We start from the raw sequence: 26,306 nt of genomic DNA, 5'->3' as shown, positions 1-26,306 counted from the left end.
GAGCTGGGAATCGAACCCAGGGCCACACCCACCCTAAGGGTGTATCATACCACTAGACCACACGCCCGTTTTTTATGTTATCATGAGCAACTATTAATAGATTATTACATGAATAGCCAATATTTATTTTTGATTTCTAGGGTCTTGTATATATTTATTAAGAAAGCCCAAGGTTTAATTTGTTCAAAGTTATTTGGAAACACTCGTTTTCCGTCTAATAACGTGCTTTTCAAGATGTTTTTACACCTCTGTATGCATGTATGCAAATAATGACATCTACTTACCCATCAAACCTGTGGATATTGTTGGCATGCTAGTGCATGGCCGTTTTCGGGTGTTTCCCTGCCACCCTTAGTCTATTGAGACCATTGCATTTGCCAACATATGTGTGGAACATCACTTGGCTCCCCCACCCACGGCCCCCTACCCACGGAGGTGAACTCTGACAATTAACTAGTGGATACTAACTTCCATAACTCCTGACCATGAAAAGCTCCTTATCGGCGGGGTCATCCGACCCTAGAGCCGATTTTGGCCATGAGATCCAAATACATCTTTAGAATATAAACGCAAAGGGTGGCAGATGCTTGATCACCGAAAGTGATATTCGAGAATGTTAGGCGGTCGCCCTAAAGTAGGGAACACTTGAATATGGTTAAGGCGTTTATGTAAATGTAGCACTTGGATATCCAATGAACAGTACACATCGAATAAAAAGATCTCTTCAAAGAATGTGCACAGCGGTATACCGTATACATGTATGCACCTTGAATAATGATGCACTAAAGTCCGACGATTTGCCTACGTGGAAATCTTTCCGAATAAATCATCGGGTAAAAATACTAAATGAAATTTATGGTAGTCATATTTATATTATGCATGAATCTATCTTGAACATCAACGGAAAGGATCACTTTTTTTTCTTCTCAAAAGCGGCAATATGAGCTTTGGATTGGTCCACTTGGGTGTGGTCATGGTTACTGCAGCTTTGAACATAATATCTAGGCTCACCAAACTCTGTGTTCTCTTCAACGGTACACATGGAAACCAGCAGGAGCCATGGATCCTTGAAGCAATCGTCAATAGATATACGGCAAGCTGGAGGGAGCTCAACCATACGGCCAATTAAAGGACGACACTCCTCGGGTAAAGCATTGAGTAAACGCCCAGCACCAGTTTCAGTCGAAGTATGCGCCTTTCCGTCAGTGCTCGTGGCGTTATCTAAATTAACAGTTGCAAGATTTTCTTGGACACTTTCGAGAGACGTTGGGGATTGGGGATAGTCAGCAGGAGTTTGCTTCAATACCTCCTGTAAGGGCATGGATTCATCTCGTGTGGCGAAAAGTTTAAAGGAGTTATCGGAAAGTTTTGGTACTTTCCACGGGAACTTTTTGAGCATCATGCAACAATAAATGATCGCTGCCAGCCACACGTCAACGGGCCGGGGGTCATACTTGTGGAACACACAAACCTCAGGTGCCAAGTACGGATCAGAGCCCACGATGCCCAGACTTTCAATTAAGGTTTTAGTGAACGGGTACGAAAACACCACGGCTGATCCGAAATCTATGATTTTGACAATACCTCGAGCATCAATAACACAGTTGTCCAACTTCAAATCTCTGTGAGCCAACCCCATGGCGTGTATGTATTGGATTCCGGACAACACCTGCTTGAAGCAGCAATTGATCTCTTCACGACTCATCTTATTCAGCATGACGATGGCGAACAAATCAAAATCACAGTACTCCATAACTTGCAAAATGCGTTCGTTTTCATAACAAATCTCTACCGTCTCGATGATATTAGGGTGTTTTAATGTCGACCCGATGCAATACTCGCCCGTGATCTTTTTCGCGTAATCACGTTTGGTCTCATTTTGATGCTTCGTCCGAAACTCTTTAATGGCGAATATTTTTTTGTCAGATAGTCTGGTGGCCAATTTCACTGCACCCCCGGCGCCTGCGCCCAAGTTGTCTCCCATCTTGGAGTATCTCTTCGAGAACGGTGCCTGCGGCGTCGATCCGGTGATGGATCCCCGACGCTCTTGTTGAGCCGTCAGCATCGAGTTCAGACGCATCATCAGCATGGTAGGTGATTGGGATACCAGTGAGTTCAGCCCAAATACCGATATATTATTCGAGTACAGAGATGGCTCGAAACCGTGAACCACATTACCAGACAGAGGTATTGCCACTCCTGGCGGCAGCCGCACCAGCGACAGAAGGTTAGATGGCAGCGATCCCGGTTGCGGCGTCAGGGGCTTTCGGAAAAATCTTTTCAAGTTAGCCATGGAGTTGTGCCTCGACAGCGGTGTGAACAGCTCACTCGATTCCACCAGCGACGGTGAGCACAGGATCGCGTTTTCCGAGTACAGATTATTGTAGAACAGTCCGAGATCCGTGGACAGCGACTCTCGACGCGACGGCCCAGTCTTGGGTTTGGAACCGAAGAAAAACGACAACCCACCCAGTTGGGATCGCTCCCTCTGATTAGTGCCGTACGATTGGGCTAGCCGCAGTTTCGACACGACGAATCGCTGATCAATCAGCAGCGACGTCACTTGCGGTGACGAGATGTGGATTGACGAGATTGGTTGTCCGTTGGGCAAATTCGGCACCACCAGTTCGCTAGTGTTAGCAGAGGACAACGATTGCGAGAGCTTTGACGGTTGGGTTGTGGTACCACCGGGTGCCAGATAAGGGATCAGTGTCAGCAACAGTTCGGTGCCCCCATAGAACAGGTGAGACACTGAGTTATTTTTGATGATCCGAGGCGACGCTGACGGCGCTGGGCGTTGAAAAACCAGGTTGTGCGACAGCACCAGGTTTGAATACGCCCGTGTCGACGGTACTTGGGGACTCATTGGGGCGTAATCCATGGCTGCCGCCGACGCTGCCACCGCGGCACCACCTCTGAATCCGCCGTCAACGGGCCCGAAATGGTCGGTGCCATCCCCCGCCGGTTCAAGACGACCATCAGGCATCAGGAACACCGGGTCGGGGCTGGGTTTGTCGGCTTCGGCGGAGTTCACCTTCAGTAACGGCGGCGACGACATATTCGACAGTGACTCATTGAGGAGGCGAGTCAACGACGATATCGGTTTGGAGTCCTTAGGAGCGCCGTTTACCGCCGCATCGGCCGCCGGAGGCGGCGGTGATCGGTGACTGCGAGAGGCAAGATCACTCATGTAGCGGTGAGTGGGTGACTGAATGTTTGCTAGATAGTCGATTGGGTGGGCGCATTGGTCGCACGTGACGTGGTGGAGTGTTATGCGGAAGTGCGGAATTTAACTGTGCGGGAATAGGGGTGCGGATCCCGGTGCCTCCCGAGCCGATGGCTGTCTCAGCGTGAAGCGAGCCATCCCCCCGGAGTCTCTAGGGGCCAGGGGTTGTAGCTGGAAATTTTACTGGTATAGTGCTTTTCGTCAAAAATTTTCGATCATGATTTGCCCGCAGACGATAAGCACGTCACTCTCGCTTTTGTGTTCCGCGGTCACCCCCACTATTCGCGTCAACACATCCGCACCATCGGTTATCGCAGATAATGTCAAGGCGGCGGGCCCATGACGTGACGGATTTACCGGTGAAAAAGCCGAAATTTCTCAATAAACGCCAACGGGAACAATTGAAGCTGTCCCTGGCTCAACCGTCAGCCCCAGTAAAGCCTCAGAAGCCGCATTCACTGACTCCTCATCGCTCCGTTACTCTCCCTGATGAAAAGCATGGTGCTGCATCTCCAGTTCGAGGAGATGGGAATGCCAAATTCAAGTTTGACTGGAACAACGATGAGGACACTTGGGGAGACGTGGAATTGATTGGTGTGCCCGAAACGGCGTCGAATTCCACTGCACCGAAAACTAACAACTGGCGAGATAAGCCATTATCGGAGATGACGCCGCGAGATTGGCGGATCATGAAAGAGGAGTTCCACATCACCACTAAGGGAGAGGTAAAGCAGCCTAAGCTCATCCGATATTGGTCAGAAACGGAATTGGACGCTCGACTATTGCATCGCATCTCTCAATTAGGATACACAAACCCTACACCTATTCAGCGAGTAGCGGTGCCGATTGCTATTGCCCATGATGACGTGCTTGGGGTAGCCGCAACGGGGTCGGGGAAAACACTTGCATTTCTGGTTCCCCTCATTCAATACCTTGTGACGATTGACAGCTCTTACTTACAAGTTGAGTACCAACGCCCAGAGGATAAAAAACAGGCACTCTCGGTAATTATTGCTCCAACTAGAGAGCTTGCGCTACAGATCAGTGAGAACATCACCGCGTTAGTCGATGGTCTTGGATTTAACGTGGTCACTTTGATTGGTGGTCACGGGTACGAGGGAAACCTCGAAGCGATCAAGAAAGGAGCTCACATTGTTGTCGCCACTCCAGGTCGCTTGGTTGATGCTTTAGAGCGTCAGCTCATCCGTCTTGATCATTGTTATTACCTCATCTTAGACGAGGCTGATAGAATGGTGGATATGGGATTTGAGCCAGCTATGACTAACATTGTTTCGCAATTACCACTGGAAAAACAGCTCCAACTGACGATTGATACCCGTATATTTAAAGTGACGAAAAGAACTACGTTGATGTTTACTGCTACGATGTCTCCTGCGATCGAAAGATTGACTCAAAAGTATTTGGTCAAGCCCACGATGATCACCGTCAGCGCTGAAACGTCAACTCCCAACATTGATCAACATTTCGAGTATGTTGATTCACTGGAAACTAACGAAGGTGACCTTGATACTCAACGAGTGAATCTACTAATTAAGATTCTTCGAAGAAATTCCTTGATTGTTCACAGTAATTTGGTGATTATCTTTTGCAATTTGAAATCCGTTTGCGACGAGGTCAGCGGCGCATTGACGGCGGCGAAAATCCCTAATACGGTGATTCACGGGCTGAAATCACAGGAGAGTCGTGAAGAGGCGCTTCGACAATTTACAAACCATGAGGTCAATGTACTCGTCGCCACCGATGTGGCGGCGCGAGGAATCGATATCCCTAACGTCACTGCGGTTGTCAACTTTCAGATGCCATCATCGTTTCCGGAGTATATTCACAGAATCGGTAGAACCGGTCGGGCAGGGAATACCGGGCTGGCGTGGTCGTTTGTTGACGAAAATGACAGTAAATTATTTGGAGATTTACGCAAGCATCTCAGGCAGCAGAATTGCAATATCCCCTCGTGGTTGTCTCAGGCCGACTCACAAATCGTCGACTAATCTTCATCACTACTGCTGTACTCGACCAATTTCTCAGAAGTATTTGCCGCTTGGCCAGCGGTAAGGTGAGAGAAGTCAAGCTTCCTCACTTTTCTTGGCCCGTCATACGACGGAGGTGACGCTGGTGGGAGCTCTTCACTTTGTACCACAGGCGCATCTTGTTGTTGCTCTTCCTCCACCTCCAACTCTTTCAATAAACGTTTCACCGTTTCGGTTGCCTCATTTTGCTTAGCTTCAATCTCTTCCTGCCGCGCCTTCTGACTTGGGTCAGCCGTAGCCCACCGCACCTGAATAACGTCGTTTTTACCAATGGACTGGTTTTGCATTGCTTCTTTGGCAAACTGAGCCAGCGCTTCAGAGGCGTAAGTAACGAAGCCACATCGTTTTTTAGGAAGCACTCGACATTTCACAACCTCGCCAAACTCAGAAAAAGCCTTGGATAACGTAGCCTCCAGCAGCTTTGGAGGAAGGTCAATTCCACCTACCCATAACGAGCAGTTTCGTTGGTTAATGACCCCAACACCATCGTGGTCATCGCGAGCCTGGGTTGTGCGGTCACGGCCAAAGCAGTCCGTGACTAACGAGGAGGCATCGTTTGCATCGGGTAAACGATGGAAATATTCACATTGCAGTCCCTTGTAGCAGCATCCTCGAGCAAAAAACAAACAAATAGCGGCTCCTATTCTGGCTTTAGTATAGCCTTGATCCTTTGCGATGTTGACGCGGAACTTTGACCGCTCGTGGACTTGGCGTGAAGATGAGTCGCCATGGGACCACTTGAGGTACCATATGTTAAATACCGTCCCCGTTTGTGGCGGTTTATCATCAGCCGTGATCGTGGCGGGGTCGACCTGCAATCTCGCCGGGCGGTCCATCGAGTGTCGCGACTAGAAGAATGTCATCACATAATGATAAGCTCAAGATGAATCAGAGGTAATTATCACCTGGACAAGAAAATTTTAATGTTAATAAATTTACACCCGGTGCTCTTTCATAGTGATAATAGTGCCTTTTTTTGGCATCCCGATCCCCACACTTTTCTACCGAACTGATTGCCTACACATACCTCACCGCGCGGTCGCTGACCACGATTTCGCACGCGTTGTTTGTTTGTGCAACGCATACATATACCATGGACCTATCTCCCCATGATGTCCTCGGCGAGGGGATCATGTGGGCGGAGAGAGAAATCCTGGACAGCTCTTCAGTGGGGAAACGGCTATCGCTCGAAGGATTCGAGCTGCCCAACAAGCGACACCTGCGAGGGGTGCCGATGCAGTTTTACCGCCGACTTTGGCACACGCTTGAAGGCAGACATGAATTCACTGACCAGACTCAAACCTACAAGGCTTCTGGGAGTACTGAGCTTACAAAGCGGTCACATCTTGGCTCTACCAATCATCCACGTTCGACCACACACGTGGTGCTTGGCGATATCACCGGATACCTGAAGCTAGACTTCTCCGTCAATATAAAGCGGTCAACCACGAGTGCTTCCCACCCTCTTTTGGACCGGTTTCTGCTCCAATCGGCTCCCATCCATCTGACGTACCAACAACCTGAACAAGAACCAGAACTGGAACCAGAACCAGAACCAGAACATCAACCGCAACCACAATCCAGAACGCCTCCTCAACTCCGAGCACCTCAGCCAACAACAAAACCGCTCATATCCACAGAACAATTACTATCCAATCGCCAACGTACATCGCATCGAGCCCTCACCAAATTCGATGAGTTGTCAAAGCATTACTCAACATCTATTTCCACAGGCACGTCGCCGTTGTCCCTCGGGCTGGTCTCCAAACGCCGCCACCTGTTAACATTATACTCTGAGTCCGATGGTGATGATACTTCGTTTCGATCCCGAGATACACCCAACTATACACAGAAGCATCGACCTCGGGACTACGCCATTGACTTAGTCGACTCATCCGCACGGTTGTCCCTGGAGGATAGCTTGAAGGATTATAAGATCAAGGAAGAATCGGTTGAATATGATCCACAGTTCAAGCGTGAATCGGTACTCCAAACGCAGTCCTTTTTTGACCAACCGGCCGACATTAACCGTAAGATTCTGGTAAAACTCGAGCCTGATGCCAGGATCAAGTCAGAAGACGCTCGTCAGGATGTAGATGATGACATTGAACTTACCGCAAAGGGTTTGCATGCCCCTCTTGAGCTTCTCAGACTGGACGATCAAATAACCTCGAAACAAACTATCTCCATCAATACGGCTGGACCTAATGACCGGAGCCCAATCGTTTCCCGCGAAATATCGAAACAACTAACATTCCCAGACATTTTCGAGCCGTCAACTCCTGATGATAACGACCCATTATTGAGACCACCGCCCTTCCAACCCTCAAAAATTCCCGATCTTGAACTGACGAGCTCATCCAACAGAAGTGACCAGAACATTTCATTTCAGAGCAATCTTGATCCGATTGTTGAGAATACGACTCCCCCAGACCTGGATGATTCTTCCGAACATGACGACGAAAGTATTCAAATTGATATGCCTGAAATCGATCAACAAATATCTGATGATCAACAACCCGATGATGGCATCCACATCGATATACCTGCCATTGAACCTCATGACGAACTACCTGGAGAGGTCTCCCCAACCACCTTCGAGAAAGAGTTGTCGAAACAACAAAGCATCGAACAAGGTGATTTATCAACTGCGAAGCCTGTATCGTCAATGCCAATCCTGAAGCTGACACTGGAAGAATCTGTACTGGATGACGATTTCGAGGAGGGTCCAAATGGTCTCACACTGCTATTCTCCGAATTGACACTTGGGAGAATCGAGAAACGTCGGGTTCAACCAGATGCTCAAGTCGCTATCGCTACAGCTATAAATAAGCGCTTGGTGCGCTATTCGCTTGGCAATAAACGGGCCAATACAGCATTCTATGAGGCGGTATCTCAAAAAGCTGACGAAATGTTGACACAAATGATGAAGGATCTTGAGGCGATTGTTATCCATCGTGGTGGTCGAGAGATTAATGTCTCGGATGCGAAGGTATTGTGTCTGCGATACAAAACTCATAGACCTTACGATCCCCCAAGGACGCAGATAAACGAGATTACTAATTACACTCGTGCTAAGCTTCCCTTAGAAACGGTGCATAAGTTCGAAGATGCGATGAGAGAAAATAACTGAGGAGGAATAAATAGGTCTATTGAATAAATAGAGACCCGCAAGGGGTCTAATAAATAACACATCATTAATCATCAGTCTTAGCGCGTGCTCGATGCCTAGCACGCTTCTTCATGGCTTCGCCAAAGCCAAGAGCAATCGGCCACACCGGTGCGTCGGCTAAGATGCGAATACCCAAGTATAACAGTTTAATGGATAACTCTACCAGCTTCACTTCGGCACAAATTTCCAGATTCAACTTTTGTGCCAACACTTCATCCGCAACTTCCTTGCGGCTAATAAGATTAGATATTTTGCGCACGCGATGGTCTCCCGAAATCAGGTTGAACACTCCCGAGTTGAGCAATTGCTCGGAGTACAACAGCTTGAAGATCGGTGTCAAAATTTTATCCACTCTAAGCAATACCAGCTCCATTTCAAACCAGTTGAGTAAGTCGTTATCGCTCATAACTTCAAGCAGTTCCAAGTACTCAAGATAAGTGGAAATCACAAGCATCGCCACCAGAAGGCAAACGACAAAAAACACGGGTGTGCGCAATGCAGTTTGTTTGATATCGTAGTTAATGAGCTCAATGTTGTGTACCCACAACAACACGATGTTGAGAGCGAATGGCACGGCGTTTCTGCAATTATCCTGGCGACTTTCCATCCCAATAAGAGTATCGATTTTACGATTCATTTTGTCCCACTGTTTGTGAAGAATGCACAGCATGATTTCATTGATGTTGATCTCGAGCCTGATTTGGAGATACAGGTGTAACGGCAAAATGAGTTTGAGCTCGTGATGGTTGGAAAGTAAGTGTTTGTTGTTACCATCAATCATCAACGGTAAACCGGAGGTGGCAAACCTTTGCTCCCATTGCTTGACAAGGGCCATCAAATGGGGCTTGTGGGTTAACTTCCAACTGAAGTAATTGAACCCATTAGGATTTTGTTTGTGAAGGTCATCCACCTCTTTCTGTAACTGCTCATTGATGTACACGAGCAACGCCAAGTAGTTGTTCAACAGCAACTGCGGGGTCGTTTGCGTTGCCCGCAACAGTTTCACCAAGTCATGCATCAGTCGGCCATTAGCCATATCGACGATCGACGCCATGCCAAATTCTCCATCCATTTGCGTCAATTGGTTGGCGGTTTGACACTGCCAGAGGGCTTCAGGACAGCAGTGAGTACCCAGAGCCAACATCGAGTGGGTGAGCAAAACCGGCTTCCCAGTGATGGCTGCTCGCAACGTCTGGATCATGTAGAACACGTGGAGAGTACGGATGCGCAGCTGAGCCATGATGAAATAGTCGAATTTGTTTTGCAAGTATTGTGCTGGCGACACACCCGCCATCAGCGGCGGGATGAGGAACTTCTCAAGGGGTTCGTTGAATCGCGTCAGTCTGATGAGACCAATCATCAGCTTGATTTGGCGACTGGTGATGTCGACCATGTTCGCTTCATTAAGGAAAAGTGAGATAAACACGTGGAGTACAAGACATTGGTGCGCCATAAGCGGTACTTTGTTAAACTTCAACTGGTTGTCGCCCATGATTTCCAGTTCAAAGAACCGTTGAATATGGAACTTCGACAAATTGAACAAAAGCGACGTGTGGGTCTCGGCAAACAGATAGAGCGCCCCGATCAGACACATAGCAAGTAACAAAGGAATGTTCTCGACGTTATCGACGCGGGGATTTTTGAGCAGCGGCAAATGGATGAAGGGGAAGTAACGGTTGAATTCCATCTCGTACAAGTTCATGTAGTGGTTCAACTCGTCGACGGAGGGGAATTGCGAGTCACTGCGAGAGATACTCAATAAAATGCGGTTACGCAATTCCACAGTGATAAACTGGTAAGGGGCGACATCCGAGGGAGCCTGAGCCCTTAAGTCGTGTTGACGGGTGCGGAACAACGATGAAAGCGGCAGCAGGGTGGTGGTGGTCGCTTCCAAAAGGTCTTGCTCTTGATTCATATGTTCGGCATCGACGCTGATGAGCTCCCGTAGCCATTCGTCGTCGGGATCTTCCAATGAGTCCACCTTCAATTTCTTGGCCGGCGGCGCAAGCAGGTCGAGCTCAGCGATAGAAATCAGCTGTTGTCGAGGGCGGGTGGTGCCTTGATGATGGTTTAATGCGGGAGGGGATCCTTGATATTGTTGCACGGGCGGCGTCAGCCCCGGTAAATGATGGGGGTGCAGAGTATCGGAGAACAGCATGGCACTGGTGGCATTATCGATGAACATTTGACTCAAATTTTTCAACGGAGCGGACTCGTTGAGCTTTTGGTCAGTATGCCAGCCGAAAGTTTCCATGTCCAATTCCAACCCCAGAAACAAGAAGTTTTTGTCGTTGAGACCTTCAGGGTCGAAGACACCAGCATACAGCGTTCCCAGAGCTGCCAGAAACGAGTTGTGACGCTGATGGTGATGAGCCTGAGCTCCTTGCAATAACTTATTTGTATGGTGGGCGGCGGTGGCGGTGGGGGTCAGCTTCAGCGACGTTTGGCCACCGTTAAGCGGCGAGTGCTTTTTCGGAGGCAGCTTCGATCCCATCCACGGCGGGGTATTTTGGGAAAGAGTGGTGGGGATGGGCAGCGGCAACTGTGCTTGGGCCAGTCCCACCAGCAACCGCGGTTTGTTGGGTGGGGAATAAGGGGAGTCCAAATCCTTGGGCAAGGGGGCGTTGGCGCTGGTGTTGTTGGATAACACGATAATATGTTCGTTGCCGGTGGCCTGTTGTTGGCTCGCCACCGACGCCAGCGGCGACAGCAGGGCGCTCACTTCCAGGCCACGCCGCAACAAGTTGGGCAAGTCCAGGTGGAGTTTCTGCTGATGGCGGAGCACCAAGTCGCGGCGGGCAAAGCAGCGGCCACAGGCGGCGCACTGGAACGGTTTTTCGTTGGTGTGGGACCGTTCATGGCGCTTTAAATGTTCAAGACGGGCAAAGGCTCGGGTACACACGGTACATATGTGGGGCCGGGGCTTGTCGGTTTTGATCTGCTGCGACTTTTTCGGGATCGGTTGTGTGGGCACCACCGGGGTAGTCATCGAACCGTAGCGACGGAGATGCCGGGGGGTTAGTTTGTGGGGTCAACTGGCTGGAGGGGCTCGGCGTTCGGGCTGATGCTCAACACTTTTATAAAGTTTTACGTGCGCGGGCGAAAAAAACCTAGCCTGGTTACGAGCGCTAGCCGCATGTAGCTCAGCAAAAAAAAAAAAAGTCAGCTCGGAGTTGGAGGCGACACCTGGAACCCTATGCATGGTAGCCGCCAGTGTCTGTTCCCGAGGTTAAAAAGCTCAAGCCTCACAGCAAACAATACGACGGGGTTTCGGAGTTCCGAGACCACATTTTAACATTACCCTAGCTAGTGTATACTTGATCAATGCTACCGCTATCATCGTTTCTTGCCCCCCCTATTCCGTGGGAATGACCTTCCGCCGCTCGTCGGCGGTTCGGGTTCCCCATAAAATTTTAGCCATCATGCATGCCAGGTTCGTGACCGGAAAGTTTTTTTTTTGAGCCGAGTCCCCGGGAAATACGCTAGGACACCGACGGTGAGGGAGTTTTTTTGTTATGGTAGCAATATATCAAGGGGTAGCGAAAGGGGATGGGTGTGGGGCCAGTTTTGGTCACGAATTTTTGGCGTTCGTAAAGGGGTTTCCTAGAAGAGGTGTATAAATGTTTAACAATAAATCAGGGCGTCGAACAAACGTAGGGATGTCGGTGGCGAGATCGGGGCGTATCGCAGGATTAGCGTTAACCGACAGCTCAACGAAGACTCATCTACATAATCGGTAGCCCCGTCCAGCCAATCACCGCTGCGGCGTTATGCGGTTGCGGTGCCGGAGTCGCAGCGCCATCGGAGAACCTGTACGAGGCTAACACGTAATAGGTAATAAAGCAGCAATAATAAAGCGAATACGCACCCCAGATGCCCAGCAAAACCAGCCTTATAAGCTGGTAAAGATTTAAAGTTATCAATCGAAACGTGGAGAGCCTTATCAAATTAAACAGTGGGGATGTGGTAATTTAGTGGTGACGGTGCCAGCCCCATGCCGTTCCCTTTAGTGGCCACGCCCCGTCCACACTACGTGTATACAATAGCATCGGGGGTGCCGGGGATCTCCGGAATTTCCCCAGAAATCAAACTTTAAAAAGAAAACTCCGTGGAGGAGAAGAAAAAAAAAAGTTTATTCGAGAAAAAATAAAAGAAAGTATATATAGTTTACGCTCGAGAAAGAGGGCAATGATACTGGCTACTGTCCTCCACCCCCCCTTGCTTTCCCCCACTTAACGTGCTCCTGCCTGAAGCTCGTAGGCCAACACCGACTCGATCAGCTGCGGTGGCGGCAATTGCTTATACTGAGTCCGAGCGGCTTGCACTAAGTGCAGCACCAGTAACTCCGTTACGTCGACCGCCTCACATACGCCTAATCCGGCAAAAGCAGTGGCGATCTCCTGTTGATGGTTATCCATGAGCTCGGAGTTGGGCACCACCACCACCGAATAGCCCAGGCGGACGGCGTCGAGGATGGACCCGGTGCCGGCGTGAGTCACCACCACGTCCGCCCCCTTGAGAAGGGCGGGGACGTCGTTAGTGAGCCCCACCAACGTCACCAGCGGCGGCATCTCTCCGAGCGTCAGCACGTACTGGGCGCTGACGTCGACGCCATTGCGGGTTTCCGCACCGTACTGGACGACGATATCGGTGAATCCGGCCAGTTCGAGCTCATCAAGGAACTGAGGGTCGAGCACCCGTGCTAGGAGACGCCGGAACGTCACCGTGGCTCCCGTGGTCACCACCAACTTCATGCTGGTGTTTTTTTTTCCTAGCGCGACGAGGCACTGTACCTACACTACCCCTTAGCTGGTTGCGTTCACAATGTGGGCTATTTAATTTACGTTTATCTCATCTCGTTAAATATTGCAGCGACTAACTCAAAATGCTACGGCCTCCATAATCGTGGTCTTTTCGTCATCAGACAATTGCGGGAACCAGTGTTCAAAGTTACCCAAGTTCTTCTGGGTGCACTCACGGAAGAACTGCTTCAAAAACTGAAGCAACGACCCGTCGGAGGTATCGTTGCCATGGTTGTCGTCGTCGCCATCGTCACCCTCTCCCACGTAGCTCTTAAGCTTTTCGTAGTTGGGCACCCCGACATCCTCCAAGTCTTCCCATCCATCGTTGCCATTGTCGTCTTGCTCGAGATTGTAGTCCTTCTCATCCGGCTGTTGCATTTGGAACTGGAGTTCGCCCACCAACAACTTGAGTATCTTCAACATCGCCAGGATTTGTGTGTACCGATCAGGCATCAGCTTCTTCATGCTGCGAGTGATGATCTTATCGCCATCATAGGGGATGATGTCCCCATTCACAAGGAGAGCAGTCACGTCGGCATCATTCAACGAGAACAACTTGCCGAGAGCCATCAGGTTTTTGGTGATCTTATCGTAGCCTCGAGTAACTTCATAACTTTCAAACCACACCGGAAGCACTGCCGCAAGCGATGGCCGTTCGGAGCCGTCAACTTGCACTTTAGTCGTTTTGAGGAAGGTTACCATGTCGTTAGGAGCCGAAAGGATTAAGTGGCAAAACACCAAAATCAAATTCTCTATCGTTACTGGGTGCTTGGCAATAACCAACCGTTGTACAGTAGCATCAAGGATCTTGACAAGGTAGTCAGTGTTGAGATACGACTGGAACTTCTCCACGAGCGACAAAATCACCAACCCGGTGTACATGGCTGCCAGGTCATCCAATTGGGGACTCAACAACCGAGCCAGAAGCTCAAGAATGATCTCCAAGCCCAGCTTACCATTGCTGTCTTGGTAACCGACAACATAATCACTGGCTCGTTCGATCAATTTGTTCAACACTTCAGCCCCGCTCTGAAGGATTTGGTTGTCATCCAGAGCCATGATCACTTTGCTTATTATCGGGAAAGTCTCTTCAAACACTTGTTTAGGGAAGTTTTGCGTCGCCGGGTAGTCACCAAACAACACCCCTAAAAGCTCCAACAGTATGTACAATTCTGGAGTGTACTCTTGAGTGGTATTAGCAATGGTACCAATGATAATGGGAAGAGCCGTTGACGCCACTTGCAAGTATGCTGATTGCGGTGTCAGTTGCAACAACTCTATGAGGGCGTCCTTGGCATCCAAAGATAACTGCACGTTAGCTGCATCCTTAAGCGTGATCTTGAAGATGAGTTCAGTGACGTTAGTAGCCAGAGATGGGTTAATTTTGGTAGCAGCAGTGATCGCTTCGAGGAGCGGGGGTAAACCATCCTCTTCAGAATCTTCAACTAGCAGATCCGCCACCTCAAAAATTGCCTGTTGCACCTCACGGCCCTCAGTGGCAGAGAATAACTTGCTCACATCCAAGAAGTTCACGTAGTAGGTGAAGGATACGAGGGCACTAATCTTCACGAGCAATGACGACAGTTGCTTAGCCACGCTCACCATCTCCACAATGGGCTTAGCCGCCAGTTGTACCCCCAAAACTTCTTCAAACTTTTCAAAAAACCGGGGGAATACGAGGAAAAGCCGACTATTGACAAGTTCATTAGTGCCAAAAATCCCCGAAAGCCGCTGAAGAATTTCCGCAGCGTGAGTCAGATCATACTCACCATCATCATTTACCAATAACTGTTCCATCATGAATAACGATGCTTCAAGGTCCAAGCCTTCGGTCAGAAACACTCTCCCTAAGGCAGGTTGCCAGAAACCACTGGCAAGAGCGCCGGGGGCGTCGGTGATGAACTCCGTGATCGATTCCCTTAAACTGGCACTGGTAGAGAGACCAGTCATATCGGTAACATAGTCATTAAAGTCGGCTTCGTAAGATTCCACCCGCTCCTGGGGCAACACACACCCTAGACGTAACACTTCAAATAAACCTTCTAAAGCACCTTCGGGGATAACCACAGAGTGTGATGCAAGACCAACGGTGTCAACAATATCCGACATCATATTTATCAAAGCTGTTGTAGGGTCGGTGCCGGCGTTGGTGCCATTGATCGATTCACCGTTCACTACGACTGAGCGGTAAATGCCAATATTGCTTTGGAGATCGGTCACTGCCAATTCCATAGCCTTTTGCTTCACCACCAAGTCTATCCGCTTATTGAAACTGCCGATAAATGCCGACACAACTTTGTACAAATACAGCCGGAGCAACCATTGGTCAACATCGTTAGCATTTGCCTGTTGAACTTCAGCGATAAGCTGTAAAATCAACGGGAGCATTACTGTGACTTGCAGAGCCACCATCTGTTTGCGTTGATCACTGGCAAACGCTTCCGGTGAGCGGAGAGATGCCAAGATGGCGTGTTCGTAAAACTTGACCCCAGCCATCTTGACGTCAGCTTTCGCTTGCGGAGACTGGAACAACGTTGCCAAGTTCTTTGTCACTTGGTTACACACGTCACCCTCCCAAAATTGGTCTTCAGTGATCAAATCATCGAACAATTCCCCAAATACGGTAAGTGCCCCAATCACGGCATAAGAGTTGTTGAAGTCGACCAGCATAGTATACAAGTCATCGAGAAGAGTGGGCCACTCATCGGGGTAGTCTGCCGCCGCAATTTGCACGATACAATAGGCAGCAGCGCCCCGGATCCGCGTATCCGGCAGGGATATGATTTGAAGAAGCTGAGACCGAATCAGCTGCTTTAAGGGCTGACTCAATGGAGGTCCGATGAAGTTAGGAAACCCCATTGACCAGTACTTTGGCACTAGTTGTTTCATATTGATGAGACACAACTGCTTGATGCCAACATTGGCCTCCGGCAGCGTGACGATTTCCATCAAACCAGTGGCCGTTTGTTCGGGATTCTGCTGAAGCAACTGCTCATATTTGGATTCGGCCTCTCCACGAACACGATTGTCGGGATTTTGAAGGTCGGCTATCACCTGGAGAAACGCCATGGTCAATGGTGAAGGCTGCCTGGAGATTCTTAATGCGCACAACGATGACAGGGTCTGAAGTGCGGCGGTATCGTGAGCAAAAAGGATATATGACTTACAAAAATCGAACTATGATCAAAAGTTTTCAGACGACTGAAGTAAATTGTTATTGTAGATTGAGTTGCAAAAAATAGGCAATATGAGCAAAAAGCAAGGGGCGAGCTGGGAATCGAACCCAGGGCCACACCCACCCTAAGGGTGTATCATACCACTAGACCACACGCCCGTTTTTGATTTGTGTGTATGTTCTGGCGTGAACAGTTAGGAAAGATAGGCAACTTCATCATTTATTTACAAAAGCGAGTACCTAATGACTAGAATACATCAAATCACTGATCAAGATTTAATGCTCAGCTGAGACTGCCGAAAACCCCTTTTTGTTGTTGAATTATTTCATTTACAAGTTTTTCCCCAGACCTCTGAGAGCAGAAATTGACATTTGTTTGCCCGTAATACTTGACTAAATTAACTGATGTATCAGCGTGGGGCACTTGCGTGTCTTCAAGACGATTATCCAAAGATTCACGGTTGTATTTCAGTTGCACGTTCGTGGAGTAAAGAAAATGCAGTAAAAAGAACTTCATGGGAGCAGGTAGGCCTGATATTATGGCCATTTTCAGTCTATACAAAGGTGCACATGAAAATATTTACAAGTAGAATAAGTTACGCTGGAATTTGCGGTAAACCAACACTTCAACTCTTTTGATCCCAATATTGCTACTATCAGAATCCTATGAATCCATCTACAATTACCACCCCCCATTCAGACGAAGCAATGTCTCTTTTTAATTGACATGATAAAAAAAATAGAGGCCACGAGACTGGTTCATTTTTTAATAATGTTCAAATCAAAAAATGAGATAATCTGAAAACTGTCACCTACTTCGAGTAAAAATCATAAGTAGTCAAAACCAAATTCTTAGCCAGATCTAGTAAAGTTTGGCTAAGCAGGCATTGATAGGATGCCGAAGGTTGGCGAAAAGAGGCAATGTAATCTACGGGATAGTTTGCAAAAGTTCAGAAGTCATATCAGATCGGGGAATGTAAATGGATTTTTGCCTCAATCAAAACACATTTCCTGAAAGAAAGCAGCAAATGCCTATCATCCGTGAATTTTCCAGATGTCGAGAGATGATCCAGCCTGGCAAATTTTGTAAAAATTATCATTCCGTGGACTCAGATACACGAAAGTCATCTGCTAGTTAATGTACTGATGAACTATGGCAACTACGTCAACACAAAAGATCAGGACCTATTTATCAGCTAATTTCTGTCTTTAGTAAATACAAAACGTTTGAAAGCAATCAAAATTGTCTTTCATGGGCATCTATTTTGTCCACCTGCAATTTTGGACTACATACCAATAATATATGTACAATTTGCAACGTGAGAGGCAGTTTCTCGACCGGAAAGAAGGCCATTGGTGCCATTTCGAGAGTACATGCGTACCCTTGATGGTGATACAACGGTTATGAACGTTGATTTTCCACATCGGGCGTGTGGTCTAGTGGTATGATACACCCTTAGGGTGGGTGTGGCCCTGGGTTCGATTCCCAGCTCGCCCCTTGCTTTTTGTGAGATCGACGTATTTTACGAAAGGTGATCAAGAATTTTTAGCCTAAATCATGTGAAGGATCAATCGAACTATACGACACAATGTCATTTGTTCAAAACATGGTAAATAATTACGCTATTAGCGACTCTTATGATTGACAAAATGTACTTGCAAAATTGAGATCAAGTTATCGGGACCTGTCGATCCTGAGAGCAGATTTGGTTGTGACGTAGGCCCTTTCTCGTATGGCCTGGGTCATTTCAAACGCAAGCTCAAGTGAAATATTAATGGGTGGAATTTTGATAAGTCGTCTGAGTGAATACGCGTCTGGGTAAACACGCGTCTGACATATGTGAGCACTCACTTGACCAGATTTGGTTTTGTGGTAATTTACTTACAACTTGTAGTGATGGGCGATCACTAGGCTCTACTTGGCAGTTGAGAGGAAACATCCACTTGTTGTATCAATATTGGTGAAAAGTGATGCTTAAATGGATAGTCTAGTTTCGTTTATATTAGGACCGGAAAACTCTAGACATTTCCGGTGGGGCTCGTAAACACATGATACAAAATTAATACAATCATTTCGACTCGGAGGAGTTTTTCGACTCCGACACCACGGTGTGGTGAACCTTGAGGGCGTCGTCGTCGCTGCCCTGTTTTTCGATGTCTTCGTCGTAGGTGTCGACGGAGTCGTGGTCACCCAATTGGCTGATGTCGTAGCCGTTGGCGGTCAAGTAGCTGATGAAGGCCTCGTCCTCTTTGTTGATCGAGTCCTGGCCGACGTAGGGCAAGAAAAACCACGCGAGGAGGGCGGCAAACAAGCAGAGGGCCAGCGACACGTAGAACGGCGCCTGGTTACCGGAGTCGGTCTTGGAACCACCGGCGTTTTTGATAATAACGGGGAACACCCAGGTACCGACGAAGGCACCGATCTTGCCGATGGCGGCGGCGATACCGTAGAACACCCCTCTAACAGCGGTGGCCGACAATTTCGACGAGATGAGCCCCATCGAGTTACCGGGGCCAAACTCACCGAAAGCAGTGAAAAAGCCAAACACCACCGTGAAACTAGCCACATGGTGCTTGAGCGTCGAGTAGCACCCGGCCATGGCGAAGCCAATCACCCCTTGGCACACTAAACCGGCGGTAAGCGTGATTCTCACCCCGAACCAATCGGCGAAGAATGCCCCCAAAAAGCAACCAGGCAAGTAAAAGACGTTGAACAACGTGTTCCACCCGAGCGTCTTGTACAAATCAGCATCGGGAACGATGTTGTTGATAATGGCTGACGAGTAAATCCCGAACGAGTACGACGAGAAGTCGTAGATGAACCACAAGATCGAGATGATAAACAACCGGTACCAGTAGAACTTGATGCACAACCATACTGGGTACTTGGCGTGCTTCATATTGTACTTTTTAAACGATTTCAGATCGACCATCTTCAACCGAAGGAAAAACAACACCAAGGGAGGGAACACCCCGAGGCCGAGAGTCAACCGCCACATCGCCGTCAAGTGACGGGGAGAGAAGATCCACAATAAGATCAAGGGGACAAACGCCGCGGCGACAAAGCCAAGGTCAATGGCACAGTTAGTGGCCATGGCGAACACCCGGTTACGGGTACCTGAAGGCAACTGGTTAGCGAATTCCGATGAAATCACTGAAGCAGTGGGGTATTCAGCGCCAATACCCACCCCCAAAAAGAATCTGAACGCCGTCAACGCCGCGAACATGCCGTAGATGGAGCCGTGGGCCCCCCACGTCGCCGCCGCACACAAGATGGTGAAGAGGATCAAGATGATGTTGGCGGCAAGCATCCCCTTTTTCCGATCGATACGGTCAGCAATGTAACCAAAGGATAACTGGCCGACGACGGTACCGACAAAGGCGATCGACGATACGTTATTGATGGCGTTGGACCCCTTATACTCGGTGGGGTACATAATCCCGAGAATGGTCAGCACGGCCCCGATCAGGGCGTTGACGTAACCATCAGAAAACAACCCAAACCCGGAGGCAAACGCTGGCCAGCAGCTCAGCCAGGTGAACTTGAACACTTTGTCGCCGTCGGGCTGGTAGTCTTCGTCGACTAACTGGGAACGCGACTTGTGGATGGTGACCTCGCTCATCACCGAGTCCTTCCACCCGAAAAGCAACTGGTTGACCAGTTTAGGGAGGTCTCTCGTGGCCATGGTGTGGTGATGACATCCCTATTCCCTGGCGAAGGCGACCTGGTTATATAGTGGTTGCCCTAGAATGAGGAGCCGTACAGCTACCGCATTGGGAAAGGCACATGGAAGATTCCATTTAATTTTGACGGCGCCAGCGACCGCGAAAAACCTAGGGGGGAGACGGCGTATAGGCTTTAGTGGGCGAGGGGAAAAGCGTCGATTTGCTGGTGATAAGCGGAGATGCCGCACGGCCTAGCTGAAAAGGGGGCGACCCACGGGCTCATTCAGACACAAATGAAGTCGAGTAGGGTGGGGGGGGGCCCCACGTGGATTGCAAAAAAACTTTAGATTACCGCACCCATACGGCTGAAGTCTGCTGCTGGAAATCCGCTGACATAGTTCCGCACAGGGCTCACAACAGCTAGCAATTTCGCTAGCTTGTGCCCATGCTAGTTTGCTACTAAAGCCACCCGCAATTCCGGCAAATTGTGCGGGTTTGACGTGCCAAGCACGGGTTCCCCTGGCACGGTGCGCCACTAGTGCAAGCCAATACGAGCCGTTACCCGGCGACGAAGGAAATTGTGGTTTTTGTTCAACATGCTAGGTTAGTGCTATAAAATTTGAGGCGGGCCTTATTGTCGGCGAGAACGATCGGCGGTCGGGCGTCAGAGCGGTGTCGAGAGGGTCGTGTCCGGCCCAAACACCATCCTNTCCTTTTTTTTTTTTTTTTTCCGCTAGCGTTATCTATCAGTCACATGAGTGTAGCTGCTGCTCCTGCTGCTAACGATTCCCCCCCCGCAGGGATATAACCGATCCCCTCACGTCGTAACCCCAGCCGTTTTTGCCAAGACCACCAACTAGGTCTACTAAATCAATCAGAAGTGAGGTTAGCGGCGAGCAGGCGGTAGATGTCCGCGGTGGTTTTCGCCTCGGTTTTCGCCAACAGTTTCGTCGCGGCCGCCTGGCGGCGTTTAGTGTCCAACTCGACGAGCACCCGCTGCCAGTACTCGGCCACGTGGACCAAATTAAGGGTTGCAGGAAGAATATGCAAGAGGTCTATCGGGTCGAACACCGAGCCGAACCCCATGAGAAAGTGGGGGATCGAGTACGTATGGGGCCGGAGGTGGAGATAATGGCGGAGAATCTGTTTTAGATCGTCGCGGTTGGGGTCGGCCACCGGGGGGTCTAATTGACTTGTGGCCCAGGGGTAATACGGGGTGGTGGGCGGCGCCACCGACCCGTAGACGGCGACGTGCTCAGCCTGCGGGTAGTCGCTGGCGGCAAGCAAGTCGGCGATGGCCCCCGTGGCCCGGAAGTAGGCAAACATCAGCAGCAGCGGTACCAGGGGCGGGTTGCCGTGGCGACGGAGGAAGACGTAGGCCTCGTACGCCTTGACGTACCACGTAAGCACCAGCGAGATTTTCAGCTGCGTCGCCTGGCCCCTGACAAAGTCGGGCCACGCCAGCTTGGGCCAGGGCTCGCTCACGGCGTTAGCGATGGCGTAGGTCTGCACCACCGTGTCAAACAAAAGCACGGTGTCGTCATCGAGGCACCGCCGATGGATAAGGGCCACGAGGTGGTTGAACAACTCGCGGGCATTATCCACCGTCGGGTGGTCTGATACCAGATCCTCCATGTACTCGAGGCGAAGCACAAGCAACTGGGTGTCGTCATCGTCGCCGTCGCCGTTATCGGTCAATGTAGTCAATATTTTGTGGTTGGTGTGTTTATGGTGGTGGCCACGGTTACTTCTGAGGAAGTTGTAGCCCCGTTGTTTATCAATTTTCACCACTTCCACCAAAACTTTCAGGTACAAGTCCTCATCGGTGACTTGAGGAAGCACGCCGAGCACGGCGTCGATGACGTGGGCGACGTCGTCGCTGTCGGTGGTCAGCGACAATACCGCTAGCGAAAGCTGACAATAGTCGGTGATGCGGTCGAGGCGCAAGTAGACGCGCAGAAGACTGGCGGTGTACTGCTTGGCGGCTAACTGGGCGAGGCAATACTCATCGGTGACGGCATCGTCGCCCCAGGTGTCAGTTTCGACCCAATCGACGTCATCTTTGGCTAAAAGAGCATAGATCAGGCAGCGAATATACAGCAAATTAGGGGTGATCTTGTACACTTCTTTCAAGTAAGATTCGACAAATTGCGGCGACGGTGGGAATGGCAGCAATTGGGCAAGCTGGCGGCGTATTCCTTTAGTCACCACCACCGCATCGGCATCAGCAATTATGGCAGTAAGGTCACTGTTTTCGTCGTGTTTGGATTGCTCGGAGGCTTGAGGGATGTGGCCTATGGCTGCGGCGATGATCACCATAAGTGGGGGGACAATGAGTTTTCCAGCTTTGATACGAGTGAGGTACGGCTTTACTTCTTCATATTGCTGTTGTTTCAATAATTGAAGCACCAAGTGTTGGAGTAAGTAGTCGTGGCGTTCACCGCTATGGCGGTCAAGGGCAGCGGTCACCTTAGCGATGTCGCCGTCAATTATGATGGAATCAAATTCATCAGGTTCATATACTGCCCAGAGGCGAGAACCCTGAAATGCGGCGATGTGGGCGTGGTTTTTCGTGATCGCCGACGGGATATCACTACCGGATACGAGCTCGACATGGGCTAAGCGGTCGTCAGCCACAAATGGGAGACTATCCACCAGCACCACTCCAGAAACAATTGGAGCAACAACTTCAGTCACTGACAGTGTCTCGTCGTGTGTTGGTTCGTCAGGTTGTTGTGTAGGCTCGGTAGTCTCGGCGTTTGCGTCATCTGCCTCAGTAGCCTCAGGTTGTTCACTCTCGGGTTCAGCATCCTTTGAGTCGTCTTTGTCGTTTGTGGTCTGCTCATCATCACTACCTTGAGGATCCTCTTCGTTGGCTGTACTTCCCACAGGATTCTCCTCTGTGGCTTCTTCGATATTCTCTTCAGTATTTTCAGTATTCTCAGTAGTCTCCGTAGGTTCCTTCGCAAAAATAGGTATTCGAGTAGTTTCAGCCAATTGCTCTAGTGAATACACCACCAATTGATCTTTCACCACCGTATAAATAAACGGCCAGTGTACGGCTACCGCCAGCGGATAGTGGTCCATAATAATCGTCCCCCTCGTAGCATCTCCCAACAGATCAACAAACATCGCCACTGCCAGCGTCCCCTCCGAGCGTATGGTCAACATATACTCATCTTTACCATCACCGTCAGCTCGGTACCCTTCGATAAACGGGGCAATCGCGGTGTCGCCGTTGCGGTAATCGCCCATGGGGATCTTGCGGGTCTTTTGTAGGTCGATAACGTCGTAGGTGGTCAGATTGGCCACAAGCACCAAGTTGCTATAGTTTTGGCTGAGTCCCACCACTGACACGCCTTTAATCAGCCCCAGATAGGCGATATCTTTTAGTGATTGGATATGGTCCTTAGTCACCGCCATTACCCGGATTTTCAGAGCTGTGAACGCAATGATCTTATCGTCATTAGCTGCCGTGGGCAGCGGACGCTGTCGCTGGTGGCGGAGGGTGGTGATATCGTTGATATGGGTGAGGGCCGCCAGCGGCCACGGAGTGAGTTCGGGGAGGCTGTAGCCGACCACTGCGCCTGAAGTGAGCACCACGAGAAGCCTATGTACTGTCGGAAGCACCATAAGCTTTTTCACTGCCGCCAGGGGGCTAGATAGGGCGGGGTGGTCGGTGGTGGCGGCGACCATGATGAGGATATAGTTCGGGGCATCGTCGAACTGGTGGAAGTGGCACACGTGGCCGGAGGAGGTGCCGACGTAGAGGTTGGTGCCGTTGTCGCCGCAGCATAGCGTGGTGATGGTGCCGCAGTCTGGGGGGATTTCGAGGGCAATCTCGGCCACCTCACTCATGCCCCATAGATTACGGTGGTGCGGCTCGTGGTAGGGTCAACAAAGTGTGGTCGGCAGAGAGTGGGAATTTAAGGAATGTGAGTGAAGTTTGGAATTGGGATTAAAGACGATTGAGGTGTTAGTTGAGTTTGATTAAGTCGGGCAAATTCAGGTGGGATTTACGTAGTGGCGGTGGCCGTGGTCGTGAGGTGTGAGGGCGACATATAATGAGGAACGAGAAGCTATCCGTCAATAATCCAGTGTTTGGATGAGGATTGATTTATTAAATGAGTTCGTTAACAGAAGGTGAGTATTGGTTAACTGCTGACAATTAGGTTGGAGTGGTTCAAGCCGGTGTAAAGTTGATGGAGAACGCGACCACACGAGGTGAAAAAAAAAAAGAAGAGGAAAGCATCTGCCCTACAATTGTCAAAATGGTCTTGCAAATAAAATCCACAGGAATATCTTGAGCTGTGTTTATAGATGCCAAATGCGTGGATTGGATGCCCAGTAAAGGTGGGTCCAAGTGTGTTTGGACTTCTCCTTTCACTTCATCTCTTCAGTTAGACTGATACTCCATGTTGGAGTAAATAATCAAGGTTCCTTTTTGATTCTTCTCAAAGTTCAACTCGGTTTATTCATTTGACAAACGTCTTGATCAATTTAGCGAATTTTATAATATATTATGGACAGGTCCCATCACGCTGCTGATTATAATCAAAACATCGCGGCAAGGCATGATGTACAGGTGCCCATCACTGATGCATTTAAATTAGGAGAAATCGGCGATTAGTAATGAGGCTTACGATTCCTACGCAAACGCTTGATTACCCCTACGCCTACACCTACACCACGCGGACACGGTTAAATGATTTAAAAAAGGTTAAATGAGGACCCAGGAGCGTGGGACCGCCATGCACTATTGAGTAATCGGGGGTTGGTCCCTTGAAAAAAACTTCCTCATCGAGCCAATACCAAAATACGTCAAAAACAAATAAGGCTAGGGAAAACGAAAAGATGATGACCAAAAACGATAGTTAAATCAGATGACGCCACCTCAGCGACGTACAAATTTACGAGAAACTGGTTGGGATCAAGGCAAATCTAGCTATCTAATTTATGCTGATCGAGTCGCGTGAAGGGATACACGGATGTGGTGCGGGTGCGGATGTGCAGGGGACTAACTATTGTTTAAAACGGTGTGTCATTACATCATAGCCTATCTAAATAACCAGATTTAGACGTTGTGTTTTTTTGAGGGCATCGCCACTCATGTCCTTGGAGGGAAGGGGGTTTCGGAGGGAAGGGGGAGTATCACAGCGTGGGTGCTGGCGGGAGGGTTTTTGTAGTCTTTGCCGGCGGCAGCGGCGGCAGCAGGGCAACTACTGTAGCTCCCAGCGAGTCGTGGTGGTCCTTATAAGGGATAGGCGGCGGCAGGCGTTCGTACTCCTTATAGTGGGGCTGCGGCGCCTGGCGGTAGTAGTCAGAGTAGAGCAGGCCCAGCTGGTCCTGGAACGGCGGGAACCCCGGGTCGGGGGCGAACGGGTTCGGGTTGACCATCGTCGTGCTTGAGTTGGGGCTCGGATTATTAATTTGCAGCGCGTGGCTCTGCTTTTCGAGGTCGGAGTCAAAACTGTGTCGGTAATAATTGTGGGTGGTGCCAAACTGCTGGTGGTGGCGTTTGAGCTTTTTCAGCCGGCGGTGGACGAGGTACCAAAAGGCCACCCCCACGGGGATGATGAGGAGGAGGAAGAGGAACCACCGCAGGTGTTCCCACAGCGAGTTGGTCGTCTCCAGGCCCGGCATCGAGTTGGGGACGGAGGTAGGCGTCGAGCGGTCCATTGGTATATTGGTGAATTGGGGATAAACTTTGGAGAGCACAGAGAGGCAGGCCGGGGGGTTTTATTTAGTCGCCGCAGGGTAAAGTAATAAAATGCCCCTGCGAAACATCTGTACTAACTAACCCCCAATGCGGGCGGATGTCGGGTCCGCGGTAAGGCAGCGGCAAGGGACCCGCGGTACAGGACCTGAGGTAGAATGACGGGGCTGCGTAACTAACAATGCTCCTCCAATTACGACGTTTAAAACACATCTTTGAACCACCCAGAGATTATGCTGAAGTGGTGGGGTGGCATCATGGTTAGAAGAGGCTAGTCTGAAACTTGCTATCGGAAAGGACGTGAATCTCTTTGGGAATTACTCGAAATTCTTCGCGTTGGTAAATACGCCACGCGCGTGCCGTGTGGCTACCAAACACACCCACACTTCTCGGCTACTGCGACACGAGGAGGCCCATACCCGAGGAGGCCCTCGTCGTCGCGACGGTAGAGAATGTAGGCTCGGTTTACGAGGACTGGGGGGGGGGGGGGGGGGGCCCCCG

The 26,306-nt window shown here is 49.7% G+C and overlaps 9 protein-coding genes across 9 annotated transcripts; 2 read left to right on the top strand and 7 right to left on the bottom strand. All coding sequences in view use genetic code 12, as the record gives it.

Annotated features, from left to right (window-relative positions):
* Nucleotides 1–910: 910 nt before the first annotated feature.
* Nucleotides 911–3,190, bottom strand: NPR1 (serine/threonine protein kinase; the record flags this gene model as incomplete). Its single annotated transcript, XM_034154913.1, has 1 exon — nt 911–3,190. The coding sequence occupies one exon, from the start codon at nt 3,188–3,190 to the stop codon at nt 911–913; it is 2,280 nt and encodes a 759-aa protein (XP_034014944.1).
* A 356-nt stretch (nt 3,191–3,546) lies between these two features.
* On the top strand, nt 3,547–4,804 carry DIURU_000227 (mRNA splicing protein; the record flags this gene model as incomplete). Its single annotated transcript, XM_034154902.1, has 2 exons — nt 3,547–4,715; nt 4,783–4,804. 2 exons carry the CDS (start codon nt 3,547–3,549, stop codon nt 4,802–4,804), a joined length of 1,191 nt encoding a protein of 396 aa, XP_034014943.1.
* A 427-nt stretch (nt 4,805–5,231) lies between these two features.
* Nucleotides 5,232–6,110, bottom strand: DIURU_000226 (uncharacterized protein; the record flags this gene model as incomplete). The annotated part of the gene is made up of 1 exon (XM_034154891.1): nt 5,232–6,110. One exon carries the CDS (start codon nt 6,108–6,110, stop codon nt 5,232–5,234), a length of 879 nt encoding a protein of 292 aa, XP_034014942.1.
* A 257-nt stretch (nt 6,111–6,367) lies between these two features.
* On the top strand, nt 6,368–8,407 carry DIURU_000225 (uncharacterized protein; the record flags this gene model as incomplete). Its single annotated transcript, XM_034154880.1, has 1 exon — nt 6,368–8,407. One exon carries the CDS (start codon nt 6,368–6,370, stop codon nt 8,405–8,407), a length of 2,040 nt encoding a protein of 679 aa, XP_034014941.1.
* A 64-nt stretch (nt 8,408–8,471) lies between these two features.
* DIURU_000224 (uncharacterized protein) lies at nt 8,472–11,435 on the bottom strand (the record flags this gene model as incomplete). The annotated part of the gene is made up of 1 exon (XM_034154869.1): nt 8,472–11,435. The coding sequence occupies one exon, from the start codon at nt 11,433–11,435 to the stop codon at nt 8,472–8,474; it is 2,964 nt and encodes a 987-aa protein (XP_034014940.1).
* Nucleotides 11,436–12,678: 1,243 nt separating this feature from the next.
* Nucleotides 12,679–13,200, bottom strand: DIURU_000223 (N-acetylglucosaminyldiphosphodolichol N-acetylglucosaminyltransferase catalytic subunit; the record flags this gene model as incomplete). The annotated part of the gene is made up of 1 exon (XM_034154858.1): nt 12,679–13,200. The coding sequence occupies one exon, from the start codon at nt 13,198–13,200 to the stop codon at nt 12,679–12,681; it is 522 nt and encodes a 173-aa protein (XP_034014939.1).
* A 126-nt stretch (nt 13,201–13,326) lies between these two features.
* Nucleotides 13,327–16,317, bottom strand: DIURU_000222 (uncharacterized protein; the record flags this gene model as incomplete). Its single annotated transcript, XM_034154848.1, has 1 exon — nt 13,327–16,317. The coding sequence occupies one exon, from the start codon at nt 16,315–16,317 to the stop codon at nt 13,327–13,329; it is 2,991 nt and encodes a 996-aa protein (XP_034014938.1).
* A 2,175-nt stretch (nt 16,318–18,492) lies between these two features.
* Nucleotides 18,493–20,109, bottom strand: DIURU_000221 (uncharacterized protein; the record flags this gene model as incomplete). Its single annotated transcript, XM_034154837.1, has 1 exon — nt 18,493–20,109. The coding sequence occupies one exon, from the start codon at nt 20,107–20,109 to the stop codon at nt 18,493–18,495; it is 1,617 nt and encodes a 538-aa protein (XP_034014937.1).
* Nucleotides 20,110–20,959: 850 nt separating this feature from the next.
* Nucleotides 20,960–23,785, bottom strand: DIURU_000220 (CORVET complex subunit; the record flags this gene model as incomplete). Its single annotated transcript, XM_034154826.1, has 1 exon — nt 20,960–23,785. The coding sequence occupies one exon, from the start codon at nt 23,783–23,785 to the stop codon at nt 20,960–20,962; it is 2,826 nt and encodes a 941-aa protein (XP_034014936.1).
* Between the last annotated feature and the right edge of the window lie 2,521 nt (nt 23,786–26,306).

Source organism: Diutina rugosa (assembly GCF_008704595.1).
Source record: "Diutina rugosa strain CBS 613 chromosome Unknown scaffold45_size117891, whole genome shotgun sequence".
In the NCBI taxonomy this organism is placed as follows: Eukaryota; Fungi; Ascomycota; class Pichiomycetes; order Serinales; family Debaryomycetaceae; genus Diutina; species Diutina rugosa.
This window is presented reverse-complemented; position numbering and strand designations above follow the sequence as displayed.